The sequence below is a fragment of the Mustelus asterias genome, chromosome 9 (genome assembly GCF_964213995.1).
Source record: "Mustelus asterias chromosome 9, sMusAst1.hap1.1, whole genome shotgun sequence".
In the NCBI taxonomy this organism is placed as follows: domain Eukaryota; kingdom Metazoa; phylum Chordata; class Chondrichthyes; order Carcharhiniformes; family Triakidae; genus Mustelus; species Mustelus asterias.
The window spans coordinates 80,728,697-80,751,684 of NC_135809.1; the positions used below are offsets into that span (position 1 = coordinate 80,728,697).

Consider the following 22,988-nt stretch of genomic DNA (forward strand, 5'->3'; position numbering starts at 1 on the left):
CTTTTATTCAATCTATATATATGTAGCTGAGCGATTTGAAAGCTGGCAAAGCCGTGTCCTAGATTGGAAAAGTGTCAAGCTATGAAGAGCAGTGCCCACTAGAGGGCAGTGTCAGGCTGTTTAAAGATGCAGGGCCGATTCCAGATTATTTTTGTGCCAAGCCTTACTTTGCTCCTTGTGAATTACCATTCCCCTCACATCCCAGTTAAAGAGACTGCAGCAACTCCTTGCTCCTTTTAAGAGATTGTCAATTCCCCATCTTTATTTAAAGCTTCCCAGCTTCCATCACATATAAAGACAGCGGCCGAAAACCTTCCGGGGTGGGCGAGGTTCCCAGAACGGAAATCTCCATTGGCCTCGGGCGGAATTTTACAATCTCATCCGAGTGAGGCCATAAGATCCCACCCAGCGTGTCAGCCTCCAGTCCAATTGAAGAGAGTGTGAGCAGGATGAAGGATTTGACCAGTGTGCAGTGCTGAGGGACATTCCTGTCGTACTGTCTATTCTGATGAACATGAGTGAAAGAATTGTGGTTGTCTTCCCAATCACAGTCGAACGAGCTAACTGAGTCCGAAAGGACATAGACTGGGTCTGCGGCAACTGGCGAGAGAAACAAGAGGGAAAAACACAATAACGGTACTCTCATCAATCTTACCTGTAGTGGATGTATCTGTCCACAACAGTATTAGTCGGAGTGACCATTGCACAGCCCTTGTGGAGACAATTGCATCTTCACATTGAGGATATCCTCATTACCACCGTGCTAAATGGGAGATTTCAAACAGATCTAGCAACTCAACACTGGGCATCCATGAGGCACTGTGGGCCATCAGCAGAACCGAACACAACCTCAATCTATAACCTCATGGCCCGGCAGAGCCTCCATTCTACCATCACCATCAAGCCAGGGGAGCTACCCTGGTTCAGCGGAGAGTGCAGGAGAGCATGCCAGGAGCAGCACCAGGCATACCTACAAATGAGGTGTCAGCCTGGTGAAGATACTACACAGGACCATGTGTGTGCCAAGCACCTCAAGCAGCAAGTAATAGACAAAGTTAGGCCACCCCACACTAACTGGATCAGATCTAAGCTCTGCAGTCCTGCCATGTCCATTCGTGAATGGTGGTGGACAGTGAAACAACCAATTGGAGGAGTGGGCTCCATGAAAATTCCTAACTTCATCTTTGGGAAGAGCAGCACCCAAAAGGCAAGCCTGAAATACTTGCGCCCATCTTCAGCCACTAGTGCTGGGTTGGTGACCCATCTCATTTTCTGATATCCTGGGCGTCACAGATAACAGTCTTCATCCAATCTGTTTCACTCCATGTGATACCAAGATGTGGCTGTGTGAACTAGATATAGCAACGGCAATTGACCTTGATAGCGTTCTATCCCTGCTACTGTTGACTTGTGCCCCAGAGCTAGCCATGCCCTGGCCAAACTGTTCCAATGCATTTACAACACTAGTATCTACATGATAATGTGGAAAGTTGCCCAGGAATACCCTGTACACTAAAAGGTCAAATCCAATTTGACCAATTATCACCCTATCAGTCTGCTCTCAATCATCAGTGAAGTCTTGGAAGGGGTCATCAACAGAGCTATCAAACCTCACCTGCTCAGCAATAACCTGCTCAGTGACACCCAGTTTGGGCTCCACCAGGGTCCCTCAACTCCTGACCTCTTTACGGCCTTGGACAAAAGAACACCAGAGGTGAGGTGAAAGTGATTGCTCTTGACGTCAAGGCAGTATTTGACAGAGTGTGGCAGCAAGGAGCCCTTGCAAAACTGGGGTCAATGGGAATCGAGGGGAAAACGCTCTGCTGGTTGGAGTCATATTTGGCACAAAGGAAAATGGTTGTGATGGTTGGACATCAATCATCTCAGCTCCAGGACATCACTGCAGAAGTCCATCAGGATGGCGTCCTAGGCCCAACCATCTTCAATTGCTACATGGGGAGATAATGGCCTAGTGGCATTATCATTAAACCATTAATCCAGAAAGTCAGCTAATGTTCTGGGGACCTGGGTTTGAATCCCGCCACGACAGATGGTGGAATTTGAATTCAACAACAAAAAATCTGGAATTACGAATCTATTGATGACCATGAAACCCTTGTCAATTGTTGGAAAAACCCACCTGGGTCACTAATGTCCTTCAAGGAAGGAAATCTGCCTTCCTTATCTGGTCCGGCCTGCATGTGACTCCAGAGCCACAGCAATGTGGTTGACTCTCAACTACCCTCCAAGGGCAACTAGGGATGGGCAATAAATGCTGGCCAGCCAGCGAAGTCCATGTCCCACAAATGAATTTAAAAAAACATCAATAACCTTCCTTCCATCATAAGGTAAGAAGTGGGGATGTTCGCTGATGATTTCACAATGCTCAGAACCATTCACGATTCAGGTACTGAAGCAGTAGATGTCCAAATGCAGCAAGACTTGGACAATATCCAGGCTTGGACTGATAAATAGCAAGTCCCATAGCTACACAAGTGCCAAACAAAGACCATCTCTAACACGAGAGAATCTAACTATCGCCCCTTGATACTCAATGGCATTACCATTGCTTAATCCCCCACAATCAACATCCTGGGAGTTACCGTTGACCAGAATCTTAACTGAATAGCCATATAAATACTGGGGACTACAGCAATAGGCTGGGAATCCTGTGATGAGTAACTCGCCTCCAGACTCCCCAAAGTCTATCCACCATTTACAAGGCACAACTCAGGAGTGTGATGGAATACTCTCCACTTGCCTGGATGGGTGCAGCTCCAGTACCACTCAAGCTCCATCCAGGATAGAATTGTCCACTTAAATGATATCCCACCAAAAGCCTTAAACCTTCACTCCTTCCACCATCTGGGCACAGTGCCTGCAGTACATACCATCCACAAGATGCATTGCACCAATTCACCGAGGTTTCCTCAACGGCATCTTTGAAACCTGTAAACGCTCACCAGTACAAGGCACATTGGGGATCCCTCCACCTGCAAGTTCCTCTCCAAGTCTCATACCACGCTGACTTGGAAAAGTATCAATGTTGCAGTACAGTCACTGGTCACAATCCAGGAGCTCTCTCCCTAACAGCACGAGGAGTGTACCTACACCACATGGACTGCAGCAGTTCAAGAAGTCAGCTCACCACCACCTTCTCGAGCAGCTAGGGATGGGTAATCAATGCTGGTCAGCTCATCTTAAGAACAAAGTTGAAAGAAAACGTGTTGCTACAAAATAAGCAGCTTGTGTTTAACATTGGGATTTTATGACTTTCAAGCCAGACACCCCCTGTAGGGTCCATTCATTCCTTTGAATAGACAAAGACGGCACTGGTACGGAGTTGAATTTCTTTTTTTAAACTGAACTTAAAATTAAATCAATACAGGAAGTGGAAAACTGGGGAAAGAAAGCGAGAGATATTGGCTTTTTCTGCCAGTCCTACACTGCTCAAGGCAGAACTCAAAACAGACTCTGGACTGAGCTAGCAACAGACTTGACCCAAACTGCAAACGTGGAGTTCAAACTACAATATATGTGATTGGTTAACTGTGTTATTGAAATTGTTTGGCACATGCTGTCTCTAACCTGGAGAAACAACTTGCAGTTTTTGTTTATGAAAACTTTGGCTTATGAAAAGCCTGTTTTGCTTGCATTGTACTGTCAAAAATTCAGTCAATTTTACCTCACCCAGCATGCCTTCTGAGTTTTAAAGTGTGGTCAAGTTAGCTTTAAAACGTAGTCAAGATGAGCTTTTTAAGCTTAGTATTTAAATGTAGTCGCATAGGCAGAAATATCGTAAAATGAAGTCTTTGCATAAATGAAGCAAATCACACACATGTTCAACACTTTGTATTGATGAATTCTTGAAGGCTTTAACGGTTCTTGAGCCAAGGCTTGCAGATGCACTAACCCTAACCCGAATGCAGATCATAAATTGATTAGTGGAACAGGCTCGAGGGGCTGAATGGCCCACTCCTCTTCCTATGTTCCTAATTACAAAACACTTTGGCTGGAATTCTCCCACCTCGCCTGCGACTGGGATTTTCCAGTCCCGCTGCAGTGAATGGAGTTTTGGCTGAGTGCCAAATTCTTCGTTCTCGCTGGCAACGGAAACAGGGTGTACAAAACCAGGGAATTCCTTTATTGTAAATTCTACCAACAACTGGGTCACTTCATGAAAGATTTAGTGGCCAAATCTCGTGTGCACCCAGAGCATTTGTTTTGTATTATAGTTAAGTTAATGCTGTTCCTATACTATCTGTGGACTAACTCTGGCAGCCACGGTCTGATGTCCAGTGTTAGTAGGGTTGAAGATGCGAATCTGGAACAAGTCTTCCCTCTGGGAGCTTGTTTGTGGAACATCAGCTTCATTATGTTCTTAAATCTTTACTGATGTCAATACTTGGCGTACACTTCAAGCAATGAACGGTTCAAAGACTGACTAAATCGATGTGGGGTTTGGGACTTGCACATTTTGCAACTGATTTCATTACTGTGATTCTGTGACTGTGGTGGAGATTCTCCCTATAACCAGCCAGAGGAATGTTTGTCACTGTCAATTTGCATTTCTCTTGGTAGGTGGGATGGATTCTTTCCATTTTGGATCAACTGCAGCTGAATCCCCCGCCTCCTGTGGCTGTACTTCCTCTGGGAACAGGAAATGATCTTGCAAGGACCCTGAACTGGGGTGGGGTAAGTGAGTTGAAGGAGAATGAATGACTTTATTTAACCGCTTTGCAGCACATGCTGGGGTCCTTTACTGCTAGAAGTGGTTGTCCTCTGGAACCCATTTGCAGTAGCACCCAGCCCCGGCTAAAGATGAAGCAATAAGTTGATCAGAAAATGATCCAGAGCTGTCATTGGGACTGATTACAGGAGTCCACCAGGGCCCATTTTGGTGCACTGTGAGATAACTGAGGTGGAGAGCATTTTTAAAAAGTACATTTATGGGATGTGAGCTTTGCTGGCAAAGCCAATAATTATTGTCCATCCCTAGGGCAATAATGATAGGTTAATGCAGTGGTTAGCACTGCTGCCTCACAGCGCTAGGGAACCGGGTTCAATTCCAGCCTCGGCGGGCGACCTGTCTGTGTGGAGTTTGCACATTCTTCCCATGTCTATGTGGGTTTCCTCCGGGTGTTCCTGTTTCCTTCCACAGTCAAAAGATGTGCAGGTTGATTGGCCATGTTAAATTAACCCTTGGTGTCAGGGGGACTAACAGGCTAAATATTTGGGGTTACGGGAATAGGGCCTGGGTGGGATTGTTGTCGGTGCAGGCACGTTGGGCCAAGTGGCCTCCTTCAGCACTGTCAGGATTCTATAACTCTGTACTATAATTGCCCTTCAGAAGGAGCTGCCTTCTTGAACTGCTACAGTCCACATGGTGTAGGTACATCCACAGTGCTGTTAGGGAGGGAGTTCCAGGATTTTAACCCAATGACAGTGAACGAACGGCGATATATTTCGAAGTCAGGATGAGTGACTTAGATGGGAACCTGCAGGTGGTGGTGTTCGCATGTCTCATGGAGAAGAGCAGCATCGATGGAGTTTCAGAGAGTCTCAGTAGAGTCTTAACACACAATGAGAAGGGATGGATGAAAGAAGGAAAGATGGTTGCTTCTTTTTAATGGTGTTGCAAATGTGCATTTTATTGCTGGCTGATGGGATGGAGAACAATCATAGAATCCCCTTGCAGAAGGAGGTCATTCGGCCCATCGAGTCTGCACTGACCACAATCCCACCCAGGCCCCGTAACCCCATATATTTACCCTGCTAATCCCCCTGTCACTTAGGGGCAATTTTAGCATGGCCAATCCACACATCTTTGGCATGTGGGAGGAAACCGGAGCACCCGGCTGACACGGGGAGAATGTGCAAACTCCACGCTGTCACCCGAGGCCGGAATTGAACCCGGGTCCCTGGCGCTGTGAGGCAGCAGTGCTAACCACTGTGCCACTCTAAATGGTGTGGAAAATTTTGGGTGGTAGTTGAGATGGGTGATATTAAATCACCTGCGGTCATTAACTCGGCCCAACGTTCATTGAACATGATGTTAGCTCAATGGTATAACAGAGCTAGCGACTAATGTGATAACACTGATCTGCATAACTACCTGACAAATTGCTATTCCAGCCGCTCATGGATAGAATGACGAATTTAGTCCGGATGAATTTGCTAAAATTAACTCTTGTTTGATTTGTTCAGATGACCACCTTGAGCTGATTTTTCGGAATTAAGTTTCAGGGTGACTAATACTGAAGGAAGAAGCACTTGAATGGCAACTGGAGGTGGGCTGAGGTGTGGGGGAGACCTTGTTTTCGATTCTGACCCGGATCTGTCTCTGTCCTGGATTTAGGGGTACACAGACGAGCCAGTTTCCAAGATCCTATCGCACGTGGAAGATGGGAACATTGTGCAGCTGGACCGGTGGAACCTGTACGTGGAGAGAAACGCGAGCGCTGTCCCAGACGAGCGCGACGAAACTGCAGCTGAAAAGGTTGGTGTACCTGAGCCTTGGTCCATTGAACTGTTTATCACCACGTGCCATCCAAATTCCAATTCTCTTCCCACACCTAGTGGTGCACTAAGACAGACTTTTGTCTGTTTCCATAGTTAATAATTCCTGGAACAGGTCGCTAGTCTGTCACGGGGCTTGTAGTTTGAGGGGCACCACTCCACATCAACCGTGGCTGATCAGGAGTCTCTCCCAATCTTACCACCAGCCATTGGTGTGTCTGGAAGGATTTGCAGGTTGATACTCAACCTGTTTGACTGCATTATGAACGCACCCTCCTTGACCATCAAGTCCTGGGGTGGGACTTGAACCTGGAGCTTCAGTCTCAGAGGCAGGGATGCTACCCACTCCGCCGCAAGACCTCCATACCATGTGTCATTGGCTGCTAAGGAATTCCATACAATCACTGGGTTTTCTCTTGTGTTGTCAGTGTGTTAGAGCCCTGGTAACAGCACACCTGGCTCTCCAGTGACGGGCATCTGGTCGACCATTGCAGTGCCTGCCCACCTGCTCCAATAGGGAAAGGTGGTCTTGTTTTGAAGAGGCACTAGATGTCAGCAGTGACCTGCCATGAGATCCTGAGCCTCCTGACATACCAGTGTAACAGACTGTCAAGAGAGCTAATTGTCTGCCTGTGGACCCAGTGTTTGGGGTCTCACCTTCTTCCAGCTAGATCTCAGTGTTCATCCCCTCTGCTCTATGGAAGGGTATGTGACTGAGGGAAAGGAAGCTGACGCTTCTTTGCTGCTGGAGCTGTTTGGCGTTGCTCCTCTTGTCCCTCGGCAGTGAGGCAGGGCGGAGCTGCGCACACTGCTCCTATGCCATGGGGAAGACTGCCATCAGGATGAAGGTGAGCAAAGTGCCAAGCAGTTATCAATCGCTTATCAGTCCGTGACGGTGCTCTCTCCGAGAGGAAGTGCTTTGAACAGCAGACTCTCAATGGCCATGGCTGGAGCTCTTCACTTTCACTGATCAAAGCCTTCCCAGTTTGTCAGTTTTGCTGAAGAAGCTCTGCACTTGCCTCGGTGACCTGGGCGAGTTTCTGACAGGTTAGCGGAACAGGTGCCCTGGCTACAGCACTGAGGGCTAAACCGGTCTTAATTACCTTAATAATTTACCCAACAGATCCAAGGGGATCCTGTGCTAATCCTCACTCCTGCCTCGCAGAAACTTGGAGAAGAGTGGGATGATGTTGAAATCCAACCAAGTGTCACTTTGAAAAATTTAACAACCTGTGAGGACTGCTTCCCCTGGCCTGGAAAAATCCCCCTGTTGAATCCTCGCCTTATTCCAGATGCTACTACCCTGTCACCTTGTGACCTCCCACACACTCCTCAAGCCTTTCAAATTTCTTGTTCTTACTAACAAATTTCTCTGCCGGCCTCACCGCCCACTGAAATTCAAGCTCCCCCCTCAAACAGTCCTCACACCTTTCGCCAGCCCATCTCACAGGCTGCACTCCTGCCCTTAACCCCCTCTGCCCCTTGACGATCCTTAATGAGACCTCAAACCAAGGCCCATTGTACATCCTCAGGTGGGCTTTGAGGATCTCTCAGCACTATTTCAAGCAAAGCAGAAATTCTCCATGGTGATCTGGCCAATATTTATCCTTAAACACAATAGCTATCCCTCCGTTAGCATTCCTGAAAAACAGCCTGTTAAATGAAAATGCGCTAAATGCGAATCAATTTCCCATGAGAGGACCCAGCCCTTTTTCCAGGCTGTGTTCCTGATCTGTAATTTTTAATTGAAAAGTCCACTGGCTGCCTTGAGCCTAACAGGATCATACTCATCATTTATTGCTCTTACTGACTTTCTGCTCTGCTAACTACCCACTCTTTCTGCTTGTTTCTCACTCGCCAGTTCCCCCCAACCCCCTCACTCCCTCCTGCTCACTGCATCCCTCTCCCAATCCTCTCACTCGCTCCCCCTCACTCCGTCCCTCCCTCAAACCTCTCACTAGCTCCCCCTCACTCCATGCCTATCCCAAACCCCTCACTCTGTCCCTCTTCCAGTGCCCTCACTCCCTCCCTTTCACTTTGTCCCTCTCCCAATCCCCTCACTCCCTCCCCCTCACTCCATCACTCTCTCAAACCCCTCAGTCTCTCCCATTACCTGCCTTTCCCGACCTCGCTGCCTCTCCTCTACCCTTGCTTACAATGAGAAGCAGCAAGTGAGGAGCTTAGGAGAGGGAAGCGGTGAGGGGACAGGGAAAGGGAGTGAGGAGATCACAAGAAGGAAGCGGCAAGTGAGATGGTTCGAGAGGATGAGATGAGGGGGAGGGAGTGAGGGGGTTGGGAATGGGAAGCAGTGAGGGGGTTGGGATTGGGAAGCAGTGAGGGGTTGGGAATGGGAAGCAGTGAGGGGGTTGGGAATGGGAAGCAGTGAGGGGGTTGGGAATGGGAAGCGGTGAGGGGGTTGGGAATGGGAAGCGGTGAGGGGGTTGGGAATGGGAAGCGGTGAGGGGGTTGGGAATGGGAAGCGGTGAGGGGGTTGGGAATGGGAAGCGGTGAGGGGGTTGGGAATGGGAAGCAGTGAGGGGGTTGGGAATGGGAAGCGGTGAGGGGGTTGGGAATGGGAAGCGGTGAGGGGGTTGGGAATGGGAAGCAGTGAGGGGGTTGGGAATGGGAAGTAGTGAGCAAAATGGTGGTGAGTTTAAAAAGACTGAATATGTTTAGTTCCAATGTGACTCTTGGTGCAAGTGCAGTAACTGTTAACACGATGATCAAGGCAGTGTTATTTGAGAAGTTTTGTTATTTGCAAACAACTTTGAAATGAAACAGTGCTCTCAGAAGGTGCTTTAAACAGGGGAGACCGGTGCTATAACATAGGGTCTGAATCATGTTGCTGTTCTGGAAGCTTGCTGTGCAGTCTATTTCTGATGTGGAGATGCTGGGATTGGACTGGGGTGGGCACAGTAAGAAGTCTCACAACACCAGGTTAAATCCAACAGGTTTATTTGGAATCATTCACCTGATGAAGGAGCAACGCTCTGAAAGCTTGTGATGCCAAATAAACCTGCTGGACTTTAACCTGATGTTGTGAGACTTCTTACTGAGTCTATTGCTGAGCAGAATTTAAGTTGCATTGGCTGTTGTAGCAGTGCAGACCGTGACCATGCTGTTTAATCTGTCTGCGTGGCTCAGTGAAAACATTTATTGTTAAGTCCTAGATGGTGGTAGTTGGTTGGCAGAGGTTGGCATCAATGTATAAGCAGGAAATTAATCAATGCAATGTATGGCACAGAAACAGGCCATTTAGCCGAAGTTTATGTTTATGTTGTATATGAGCCTCCTGCCAGCCCTCACCCTATCAATATAACCTCCTCCCCTTTCCACCTTCGTGTTTATCCAGCTTGCCCTTAAATGCCTGTGTGCAATTTGCCTGCCTGTGATAGCGAGTTCCCACATTTCGCTCGCTCTCTGGGTAAAGACATTTCTCGTGAATTCCCTGTAGATTTATTGGTGATTATCATCTATTTATTATTTTTAGTTTTGGGCTCCCCGACCCCCCCACACCCTCCCGCAAGTGAAAACATCTTCTCGACATTTAACTGACAAGAGCCTCTGTTAACCTTCTCTTTCTAGAGATGGCAGCTTCAGTCTATTCAATCCTTTCCTGGTGGTTATAACCTTTCAGTTCTAGTGTCATCTTGTAAATCTATTTTTACACCTTTTCCCGTGCCTCTATATCCCTTCTGTTAAATGGAGTCCAGCACAGTGCACTATCCTAATAGACACTGTCATTGGGTACGTGTTAATCTCTGGATGAACAGGCAGGCTCAGTCTTTTTTGTTTTACATAAGGGCTTAAGAAAGAAGAGCAGGAATAAATCCCCCAGTCCTTTGATCCTGCTCCGTCTTTCAATAGGAACATGACTGATCTGCCTCAGGCACCATCCCAACATTCCTTAGTTCCCTTAGTAGCCAAAAATCTATTGATCTCTCTCAAATATACTCGGTTACTGAGCACCCCCAGCCCTCTGGGATGACAAATACCAAAGATTCACAACCTTTTGAGTGAAGAAATTTCTTCTCATGTCGTTTCTAAGTGGGTGCCACTTGATTCAGGGTCTCTGACTTCAGGTTCTGAACTCCCCTGCCAGGGGAAATACCCTCTCAACATCTACCCTGCCAAGCCCCTTAAGAATTTTCCGGTTCAGTGAGATCACCCTCTCAGCCTTTGACAATCTAGGAAGTATTGGCCTTGTCCACTCAAGTAGGGCAACTCCCTCGTCTCAGGAACCAGTCTAGTGAACCTCTGTTACACTCCCTCGGAAGCCGGTATATTCTTGACCTTGGGATGAGTCATCAGCTGACAGGGTGCAGTACACTGCATCTGTAGAGAAGCATCTCATGCACACATCTGGCTGAGAGTGACCGTACATTTTGGCTAGTTGCACCCTGCCACACACATCTGGCTACTGAAGCCCCTTCATGCTGGCCCATCACAGGTTTGTAGAGGAGGAAGAGAGCATGTTGGTACACCAACTGACAGCGTGTGGCTGTAACTCTAACACCACCTGGGATTAGTTTACCTCCTGCATGGTGACTCTTTGAGGCACTCAGTGGGGAGCTCAGTGTCCACAGTGAGTCTTTTTCACACAGGAGCAAGACGTACTGGTTAGGTGCATTGGCCATGCTAAATTCTCCCTCAGTGTACCTGAACAGGGGCAGGAGTGTGGCGACTAGGGGATTTTCACAGTAACTTTATTGCAGTGTTAATGTAAGACTACTTGTGACACTAATAAATAAGCTTTAAAACTTTAAAGACTATATCGGCACGTCGGTGCAGTGCTGAGAGAATGCTGCACTGTCAGAGATATGTTCAGTCAAGTCCTCATTTGCTTGGAGCATATTCTCAAAAGATCCCATTGTAACATGCAAAGATGAATAAGGAGCTCTTGGTTCCTGACCAGCATTGCCCCTCAGCCAATCAGTAAAGGTTGATTGCCCGGACAGATAGTGCTTACTTTACTGTGTGGAAATTGAACAAAGAACAAAGAAACTTACAGCACAGGAACAGGCCCTTTGGCCCTCCAAGCCTATACCAACCATGCTGCCCGTCTGAACTAAAACCCCCTACTCTTCCAGTGACCATGTCCCTCTATTCCAATCCTATTCATGTATTTTTCCAGATGCCCCTTAAAAGTCTCCATCGTATCTGCTTCCACTACCTCCCCTGGCAGTGAGTTCCAGGCACCCACCACCCTCTGTAAAAGCCTTGCCTCATACATCTCCTTAAACCCTGCCCCCCACACCTTAAACCTGTTGAGTGCTATGTTGTTTGCTTGTATTGTAGCAGTGACTACACTTTAAAAGTGATTCAAAAGCACTTTATGACAACCAAGAAGAATATTAAATATTTTTTAATAGTGCATGGTTTTTCCATCTTTCTATTAACTTGCAGAGACGTGTTCTCCCATTGTAAAACCAGCACTAATCAATAAACTGAAACTTTTGCCTTTTTTTTCTTCACAGCTTCCGCTCGATGTCTTCAACAACTACTTCAGCCTTGGCTTTGACGCTCACGTGACTCTGGAGTTTCATGAGTCCCGAGGTACGGTGGAATGGGAAAAGCATCCTGGGAAGTTAATTTGTATTTGTTCCTGTGCTAATCTCTTGCTCCAAACCCCGGGTCAGTCTCTTGAGAGAACTTCTTTGGACAGCTGAAAGCCTTCGTTTTGAAGGAAGGGCCACATTAGAAGGGGACTCACTGTCTGTTTGGGTGGTGCCCATTTTGTTTGTCGTCTGAGATTTGCACACTTTAGGTGAGAGGCTGCATCGGGACACACTGTGACATGTCGCATTGGGACTCCATCCACTTGGCTGGAGCCCCGGTTGTTGCCTATTTTGCTGTACTGTTTGCCCGTGGCACCCTGTCTGTCCGCTGCCAACCCAATCCCTCCTAGCCCCACTATGGGAGGAGTATCTTAAGTTTAAGTTTATTTATTAGTGTCACAAGTAGGCTTACATTAACACTGCAATGAAGTTACTGTGAAAATCGCTTGGTCGCCATACTCCAGTGCCTGTTCGCGTACACTGAGGGAGAATTTAGAATGGCCAATGCACCTAACCAGTCTTTCAGACTGGAAGGAAACCAGAGCACCCGGAGGAAACCCACACAGCCATGGGGAGAATGTGCAGACTCTGCACAGACAGTGACCCAAGCTGGGAATTGAACCTGGGTGCCTGGCATGTGAGGCAGCAGTGCTAACCACAGTGCCACCGCGTCCTTCCCCCCTCACTTCGCTAGATGGACTGGAAAGGTTCATAGAGGAGGCAGGCCCACTACCATCTTGACTGCTTTTAAAATTGTTGTCCTTTCATGGATTTAGCTTGTTCCTTTGTTTCTTAAAGGGACAGCGCCTCTGTTGAAAAACATTTCCAACCTGTGCTGATGACACTGTGACCTTTTAACCTTGTAGGCATCATAGAGCTGCAGAAACATCACTGTCAATAGAGCTGAACACTGCCTGGCTCCTGTTCGGACTCAATTATAGTGTGATCCTCACACTCGAGGCTTGAGATGACACTATATGCACTGGATAATTTGTCGCTAATTTAACACCGAGTGTGGGATTTTTCCAGTCGTGCCCGCCCCGAGACTGGAAATTCACACCCGAGGTCAATACACTTTAAATGGTCCGTCCAATTTTCCATCCTGCCCGTGACAATTCCCACGGCGGGTGGGACCGGAAACTTTACCCCCAGGTTTTTTTCCACTTTAAGGTTTTGGTTAAATCCAGAAGTTGTTTGGATTGAAATCCAAAGTGTGCTCAGAATGCAGGGTTTGAATAGCTGTCTGTTTAAAAGGAGAGATTTCGACAGCCTCAATCTCGGTGCTAAATCGCTTCTGACTTTTTGAACAAAAGCGAGCAATATTTATTTTTAACTCGAGTTGCCGATTGTTAGTGCACAGGATAGTAGATGGGAAATAATGCTGAGTGACAGGCTACGTGATTTTGTACCTCACTTTGATTGGAAGCTGTCACTGATACTCAATTTCTTCTTTCAGAGGCCAAGCCAGAGAAATTTAACAGTCGGTTTAGGAATAAAATGTTCTACGCTGGGGTATGTAACAATCGCGATTCATGGTAAACACCGACTGTTGAATGTTTTTCCTATCTGGAAGTTGCCAGAAAGCCAGGCCTGTTTGTCACATTTTAAACAATGCATTTCACTCCATTGCTGGTTTTGGGGCCAACCTACAACAGGAGGGTGTTCCTTTTCCGGATTTATTTTATAACATCAAATAACTCGCTGCTGGTGCAGAGCAGTGCTGACTTTAGGGGACGATGCAGCAAAAATATACACGGAAGTTGCTGGAAAACACTCAGCAGGTCAGGCAGCATCTGAGAGAGAGAGAAACTCAGCAAAGATTTCAGGTCGACGATCTTCCATTACAACCCAATATTAGAGATTGAATCGAGTTGCTGCAAGTACTCAGTGGGGGCAGGGGGTGGGTGGGGGGAAGAGGGGGAAGAGTGTGGGTGGGGAAAGAACAAAAAGGAAGGGTGATTAAATGATAAAAGGGATGATCGTGCAAAGCAAAGGATAGTGATGATGAGACAAGGATTGAACCAAAAAATGGGTCTGGAGGAAGTTGACGCAGACGAGCTGAGGGGAGCAATTAGCATTGAAAATCTTGCAAAGAGAAGAAGGTGGGTGAAGTAATATTTTGATATAACATGTAATTTATGAAAGATTAAGGGCGGGACTTTACGGCCTCGCTCGGGCGAGACCGGAAATTCCTGCCCGAGGTCAACGGAGCTTTCCATTGTCGGGCCCTAACCTGCTCTGGATTCCGTGGCGGGTGAGGTGGTAGAGTTCTGGCCTAAGTGCCTGTTGCTGACCTTTCTATCAAGTGTGTGTGTGATATTGCCCTCTGCTATGCTGTATGGTAATCAGAGGGGTCCAGAGTTCCTCACAATGCCAGGTCTAGGGAATTGGCTCTGGGTCCTTGGCAAGCAGGGTTAAGGTGGGAGTGAAAATCTGTGCTACACTGGGCCACTTTCATACATTTCCTGGCAGCTGGAGTGATACCAGCATCGACTGAGAGCAGCATTCCCCCCCTGTGTACTCCAGGGATTGATGTGGGCCCTTGGCAAGGTGGGTCCAGGATGGAGAATACTTTAAAATGTTTTTATTCATAAAGTTCTGCCATGGATTTGTTCTTGATTGTATATGATTACATTAAGTCCCGTATTTTCTTCCAGTGTTACTCGCCCAGTGTAACTGTGTCACCCTCTCTTTGTATTCTCCAGACGGCATTTTCAGATTTCCTCATGAGAAGCTCCAAAGATTTAGCCAAACATATCAAAGTGGTGGTAAGTGCACACTTTAGCTGGATAATGTAATACTTGAGATTACGTGTCACATCCCCAGCAGTATACATCACCTTGTGCCACACTCCAGTAACCTTTGAGGACCTGTTTCACATTCCCTGTAACCTGCGAGGACCTGTGTCACATTTCTAGTAATCTGTGTGGACCTGTGTCACATTCCCTGTAACCTGCGAGGACCTGCGTCACATTTCCTGTAACCTGCGAGGACCTGTGTCACGTTCCCTGTAACCTGCAAGGACTTGTGTCTCATTCCCACTAACCAGCGAGGACCTGTGCCTCATTTCCACTAACCTGTGAGGGCCTGTGCCTCACTCCCACTAACCTGTGAGGACCTGTATCCTAGAAACATACGTGCAGAAGGAGGCCATTTAGCCCCTCAAACTTGTACTGCTGTTCATTAGATCATGGCTGATCTATTTTCTTGTTTCCGAATTGGCTGCAAAGCATTTTAGGACATTCTGAGGACTCGAAAGTCTCCATTTAAATGCAAATCTTTTTTCCTTTTTCTGATTTGGGCCCCTATATCTCTGCTTAACCACAGTCCCAATATTGTTGCCATTTAAGAAATACTCTGATCTACCTTTCGTGGGTCCTCCCTCTTTCCCACATTGAACTGCATCTGCCACAGTCTGGCCACTCACTTAGTCTATCTATATCCGTTTGCCACATGCTGCCCACATCTAAACTATTTACTGTGCCACTTAACCTGGTATTGTCAGCAAGCTTACATATACAGCTCTATATTTCCTCATCCAAATTATTGCAGTGAGAATCAGAGGCCCCTCTGTAGTTCCTTGGGAGAAACAGCATTACAACAACTTGTACTTATCACCACTTTTTCTAATCATAGAATCCATAGAATAGAATCCCAACAGTACAGAAGGAGGTCATTCAGCCCATTGAGTCTGTACCGACTACAATCCCACCCAGGCCCTATTCCCATAACCCCACACATTTACCCTGCTAATCCTCCTGACACTCGGGGTCAATTTAGCATGGCCAATCAACCTAACCTGCACATCTTTGGACTGTGGGAGGAAACTGGAGCACCCGGAGGAAACCCACGCAGACACGAAGAGAATGTGCAAACTCCACACAGACATGGGGAGAATGTGCAAATTCCACACAGACAGTGACCCAAGGCTGGAATTGAACCCGAGTCCCTGGCGCTGTGAGGCAACAGTGCTAACCACAGTGCCACCATGCCGCCCCATTATAATGTAATATAATGTCCTACACATTTTCCGGAGTTTTATAAAGCAACATTTGATACTGAGCCACTTAAGCAGGTGGAAGATTGTGTTCTAAGGAGTGTCTTTGAGGAGGAAAGTAAGGTAGAGAGGCGGAGAGGTTTAGAGAAGGATTGTCAGTGCTTTGGGTCGAGGCGACTGAAGGCACGGCCACCAATGGCGGAACAATTAAACTAGGAATGATCGAGAGGGGCAAAATTAGAGATGCACAGATATCTGGGAGGCTGGAGGAGATTATAGAGATGAGTGGAGTGAGGCCAAGGAGGGATTTGAAAACAAGGGTGAGAATTTTAAAATGGAAGCATTGCTTAATTTCATTGAATTTTTATTTGTTGTGCTCTGTGGTCCCTTTAAGATCGCTATGCAGCCACGCATGCTTGTACCTTATAAAATATTTTTATTGAAAATTGCCCCCCATTTTACAGTGCAACAAATCCTCAAGGATTGGTACAGTACAGCATAATCATTTTACCACATATACAGAAAGAGACAAAAGAGACCAATGCAAGCTGGTTCAGATTATTCATTATTCATTACAAATCGCGCCTCCAAATATACAAACAATGAAAGATTGTTTCAGAGATTGGGGGAAACCAGCATAACGAGATTAAGCCATTAGTGCATGGCATAATGGTGCGCACCCTTGCTTACAGGATACTAGAGACAGGGCCACGTAACTTCCCGGATTTATAAATTAACAACTGCCATTGTGTATTCAACCAAGGACAATATAGGATATTGGCACACACAATGTCCTAACGATGTTAGGGGTTGTGAGTTTCAAACACAAAGAAAATGATGTAATTTGCACATGTAGATTTAAAATAACAACAGGTTTATTTAGGAGCTGTTGACTGAACAGAGTAGAAAATGAAACTAAGGCAGGATCTGTGAAACACCCCAATGACATCACCATCAAATCATGTGACCGACTCTTAAAGCAATCATGCAATCACTTAAATATATAACATATAGAAAAGGCTCTTCAGCCAAAGATTCTTGTGCCATGCTTAGATGCGCACCAAAGCATACTTCCCCATCTCTAGCTACACCAGGGATTCCATTGATACACAACAATGCCTTTTCCCAGGATATGTGGTCATTCTGCGCCTTTACAGAAGTCCATCAGAGATTCTTTGACCCCAAAATAACAACAATATAGAAAAGGATTATGTGACACCAATTGTTTTAAGGGAGGGTTTCCGCACCAGCTATGAGGATTCGTTGGGCCATACCTGCAAACTCTACCACAAATCAGCCACCCACCTCACCGCAGTGATGCTACTCATATTAGCCATGATAAGAATGAAGGATATCACATTGTAAATGCAAGGATTACAAGAAGGAAAAGCAGATAAATATTGCACGGCCTAGTTCCATACAAATGACCCAGTGCGCTCAGTATCTTTAAGGATATTGAACCACTAGGATTCAATTTTGATACAGGTCCAGAAGCAATGCAGGTAGTTCTCTGTGCCACCTTGCACCCCTGGCACAACAAGGAAATATACGGGTCAAATCTTTTCATCTTAAGCTTGGAGTAATTAAAGGAACATGCTGAGGGATGAATTACATTATAAGCAAATGGGATAACAGGCAGAATTCACTTCAGTACTCATCATCCTTATCAACATGACCATCTGACCTTGTTTCACTTCTCGCAGCACTCATTCACTGCCACTCACATTCTCAGATTAGAATGAGAGAAGACCAACAGCTGAAGAGAGGACCTGGATGGCAGTGAATGAGACTGAGTGCTGAGAGAAGTGAGACGGACGAGTGGCATTTTGCCAATTGGAGTTCAAACCCATTTATCACTTATCTCTGTCACCAACCTCCGAACCCATTTGCTATCCAAATCAGTAAGTTCCCTCCAATTCCATGCGTGTCATTTTTGTCAGTGGTCTCCTGTGTGGATTGATAGGGGCTACTCTGAATTGAAGGTGCTTTTCCTCAGGGAAGGTGGGAAAGCTCTGTAGGTTATAGATATGTATTTAAACCAATGTTTCCATCATAATCCCAGTTTAAACACTAGATAATCAAAGAGGTTAATAACCACATTGTCGCCAGGGATTAGGATGGGAGTGGGTGGGGAAGAAGTATTGTAAACCACCATGAATTGGCATTGTAGGCTTCAGTGGAGAAGGGCGGAATGGTGTCTCAATTAGAACACCGCACAAAAAAAAAATTGTAATCCTTTTGGCCAATTCGCTTACTTGACCCTTCTCCTTGTTAACAGTGTGATGGGACAGACCTGACGTCGAAGATTCAGGACCTAAAGTTACAGTGCATCGTATTCCTGAACATTCCAAGGTAAGTTTCTTAACACCAAGCCTCCAGCGGGCTGAGTGGGCAGGATGCAAAGATGTTGCCAGTCAGTATATCAACCGGATGAAGTCTAGGGATTTTGTCCTCAATTTGTGGCATTTCTCCCTTGCACACTGAGCATTGGGCCCATGTCTAGGCCAGTTGAATCAATGCCATTGAGATTGAATGTTCCATGCGACTTTGCATTTTACAGCTGCACTCACCCTGAAATCGGAAAAGCCACCCCCCCCCCCCCCCCCCCCCCCCCCCCCCCACCCACCCACCCACCCGAGGTCAACAGACCTTTCTATGGTCTGTCCCTCGCCCGCTCCGATTAAAGTGCCAGGCAATGACCAACTCCAACAAGAGAGGATCTCTTGAGGATGAAGGGGTCTTTCTCAGCATGGCAGCTGGTGACTAGTGGTGTCCCTCAGGGGTCAGTGCTGGGACAACAACTTTTCACAATATATATTAACGATTTGGAGGAAGGAACTGAAGGCACTGTTGTTAAATTTGCAGATGATACAAAAATATGTAGAGGGACAGGTAGTATTGAGGAAGCAGGGGGGCTGCAGAAGGACTTGGACAAGTTAGGAGAGTGGGCAAAGAAGTGGCAGATGGAATACAGTGTGGAAAAGTGCGAGGTTATGCACTTTGGAAGGAGGAATGGAGGCATAGACTATTTTCTAAATGGGAAAATGCTAAAAGGAAGGATGTGCTGGCCTTGGAAAGGATCCAGAGGAGGTTCACAAAAACGATCCCTGAAATGAAGAGCTTGTCATATGAGGAAAGGTTGAGGACTCTGGGTCTGTACTCATTGGAAGGATAAGGGGGGATCTTATTGAAACTTACAGGATACTGCGAGGCCTGGATAGAGTGGACGTGGAGAGGATGTTTCCACTAGTAGGAAAAACTAGAACCAGAGGGCACAACCTCAGGCTAAAGGGACGATCCTTTAAAACAGAGATGAGGAGGAATTTCTTCAGCCAGAGTGGTGAATCTGTGAAACTCTTTGCCGCAGAAGGCTGTGGAGGCCAGGTCATTGAGTGTCTTTAAGACAGAGATTGATAGGTTCTTGATTAATAAGGGGATCAGGGGTTATGGGGAAAAGGCAGGAGAATGGGGATGAGAAAAAAATCAGCCATGATTGAATGACAGAGCAGACTCGATGGGCCGAGTGGCCTAATTCTGCTCCTATGTCTTATGGTCTTATGGTCTAACCATCACCCCGTGACATTCAGTGGCATTACCATCACTGAATCCCCCATTATTAACACCCTGTGTCTAGAGAACAAGTAGGGTAAATGCGTGGGGTTACGAGGATAGGTTCTGGTTGGGATTATTGTTGGTGCAGGCTCAATGGGCCAAATGTCCCCCTCCTGCATTGTAGGGATACTATGATTCTACCCTGTCACCATTAACCAGAAACTGAATTGGATCAGTTATATGGCTACCAGAGCAGGTCAGAGGCTGGAATTCTGCTGCAAGTAATTCACCCCCTGACTCCCCAAAGCCTGTCCACCATCAAGCCACAAGTCAGGAGTGTGATGGAATACTCTCCGCTTACCTGGATGAGTGTAGCTCCAACAACACAAAAGTTTGATATCATCCAGGACAAAGCAGCCTTCTTTATTGGCGCCCTATTTGCCACCTTAAACTCCCTCCATCACTGACACTGTGGGGGGAGTGTGTACTGTTTATAAGATGCAGAAACTCACCAAAGTTCCTTGGAAAGCACCTTCCAAATCCACGATCACTGCCATCTAGAAGAACAAGGCAGCAGATACATGGGAACACCCCCACCTGGAAATTCTCCTCCTAGCCACTCACCATCCTGACTTGGAAATGTATCACCGTTCCTTCACTGTCGCTGGGTCAAAATCCTGAAACTCCCTTCCTAACAGCACTGTGGGTGTACCTACAGCTCATGGATTGCAGCAGTTCAAGAAGGCAGCTCACCACCGCCTTCTCGAGGGCAATTGGGGATGGGCAATAAATGCTGGCCTATTCCCATAACCCCAAGCATTTACTCTCCTAATCCCCTGACACTAAGGGACAATTTAGCATGGCCAATACACCTAATCTGCACATCTTTGGACTGTGGGAGGCAACTGGAGCATCCGGAGGAAACCCATGCAGACACGGGGAGAATGTGCAAACTCCACACAGACAGTGGCCCAAGCTGGGAACTGAACCCGGGTCCCTGGCGCTGTGAGGACAATCTGGGGGAACGTGGGTTAAAGGAAATAACAAGTGGAGCGTTTGATCTGCGGGTTGTGTAGACACCATTCTCTTTCGATTTAAACTCTATAAGTTTGGGGGAAGCAGAAGATGGGGAGCTATGTCAGTTTTGGTATGAGGGGAGTTGTGTTGATTTGGGTGGGATGGTCGCAGGGCAGCACTCTGCTTTATTGAGCTGATATCAATCGAGTTTGCTGGCTCTGAGTCCTGGGGAGATGTGGCAGAACAAATTGCACATATTGATTGCACTGAAGTGGATTAGGCCTCTCTGGTCAGTGGCTGTTTCTGACAATCGCAACGCTGCTCCTTTTCCAAGTGTGCATCATTCACGTGCAATTACACTCATTTGCTCAATTTGTCCATCTGCCTGCATCCAGAGCTAAAGAAACACGACTGGAACCATTTTAAGAGAATTGAGTTTGATCAGTTGAATTAACCAGGATGAAGCGATTGTGTGTCTCATTCAGTTTGCAGTTTTCTCTCATTATCTCCATAGGTGTGTGGCCCCTACAACAGTCTGGCTCAGTTAGACACAGACTGATGACAGTCAGCGGTTTACCTTTCCTGATCTACAATTGGGATTTTTTTTTTTGCCACCCCATTCCCTCCATTTTTCTCCTGTCTGTCCAGCAAGGAGAGAGAGACGAGTAAAACATACCCTCCGAGACACTGTGGAAAAGATTAAAATTAAATGCTGGCTTTAACTCCTGGGACGTTCAAAGCTGATTCTTAGGGGGCCAGGAAATGCTGGAAGGATACTTTTCAATGCTGAGCTCTGTCAGCAGAAGTTTGATGTTGTCCTGAATCATCGTTATCTAAGAGGCGAAATTTAAAATGATTACTGGCCCTACAACAGTGGTTCTCTGTGCTCTGTGAGGGTCTCAAGGTTGTCCGCCAGTGTCCTCCAGGTGGCCCATGGGCTGCTCGAAATGATGTGCAATACCATAGCCACATAGGAATAGGCCCGAACCCTCATCCCCATCACTCGCGTGTTGTGATCAGTGCGAGTAACAACAGTGCAGTTCTCTGAGCCGGAGTTACTTTCCTGTTACAACCTACAACTGCGAGATTGGATCTTCAACCCTTGTGAGACTGAAGACGAAGAGAAAGAATAGGTTGAACGTGCAGCCCAACAGGGGACTGAAGGCTCCAGCTTCGAACCAGACATCACCTCACTGTTGTCGCGTCAAAAGCTGTGCCATTCCTCCCATTCATTCCGATGAGTTTTTTTCCCTTGCCAAGCGAAAGCAGCTTGGGTAAGGATTTGAGGTGGAGATGCCAGCGTTGGACTGGGGTGAACACAGTAAGAAGTCTCACAACACCAGGTTAAAGTTCAACAGGTTTATTTGGTAGCAAAAGCCATAAGCTTTCGGAGCGCTGCTCCTTCCTAACAGCGCTCCGAAAGCTTATGGTATTTGCTACCAAATAAACCTGTTGGACTTTAACCTGGTGATGTGAGACTTCTTACTAAGGATTTGAGTACAGGAGCAAGGCTGTCTTGCTGCAGCTGTATGGGGTCTTGGTGAGACCACACTGTGTGCAGTTTTGGTCTCCTTATCTAAGAAAGGGTAGACTTGCCTTAGACGGAGTGCAGCGAGGTTCACTACACTGATTCCTGGGATGGCAAGATTGTTGTATGAGGAGAGATTGGGTCAACTGGACTTGTATTCACTGGAATTTAGAAGAATGTGAAAAAATCTAATTGAAATGTATAAGATTCTGACAGGGCTGGACAGACTTGATGCAGGGATGTTGTTTCCTCTGACTGGGGGGCCTAGAACAAGGGGTCACAGTCTCAGGATTCAGGGTAGTCCATTTAAAACTGAGATGAAACATTTCTTCACTCAGTAGGTGGCGAACCTGTGGAATTCTGTACTACAGAAGGCTGTGGTATATATTTAAGAAGGAAATAGACTTCTAGACTCTAAAGGTGTCAGGGAGTTTGGGGGGAGTGCTGGACTATGGCGTTGAGATAGAGGATCAGCCGTGATCATGTTGAATGGCAGAGCAGGCTTCTAGAGACAAATGGCCGACTCCTGCTCCTATTTTCTATGTTTCTATGTGTGCAGCATTCAGTGCCTTCAACTGTTTCTTGATGTCACGTGGAGTGAATCAAATTGGCTGAAGATTGTCATCTGTGATGATGGGGACCTGCAGAGGAGGCCGAGATAGATAATGCAATCAGTACTTTTGGTTAAAAATTGTTGCAAATAGTTCAGCCTTATCTTTTGCACTGATATGCTGGGATCTTCCATCATTCAGGATAGGGATATTTGTGCAACCTCCTCCTTCAGTGAGTTGTTTAATTGTCCACCACTATTCACGGC

General features: G+C 46.6%; 1 protein-coding gene across 2 annotated transcripts in view; it reads left to right on the forward strand.

Moving 5' to 3' along the window:
- The window catches only part of dgkza (diacylglycerol kinase, zeta a), a 515,809-nt gene that overhangs the window by 264,561 nt on the left and 228,260 nt on the right, over positions 1-22,988 (forward strand). For both annotated transcript variants that reach the window (XM_078220418.1, XM_078220419.1), the window contains 6 exons: positions 4,582-4,695; positions 6,359-6,499; positions 11,997-12,075; positions 13,534-13,589; positions 14,783-14,845; positions 18,353-18,426. In XM_078220418.1, the coding sequence (XP_078076544.1) occupies positions 4,582-4,695; positions 6,359-6,499; positions 11,997-12,075; positions 13,534-13,589; positions 14,783-14,845; positions 18,353-18,426 (527 nt within the window). The remainder of the gene's footprint in view (positions 1-4,581; positions 4,696-6,358; positions 6,500-11,996; positions 12,076-13,533; positions 13,590-14,782; positions 14,846-18,352; positions 18,427-22,988) is intronic.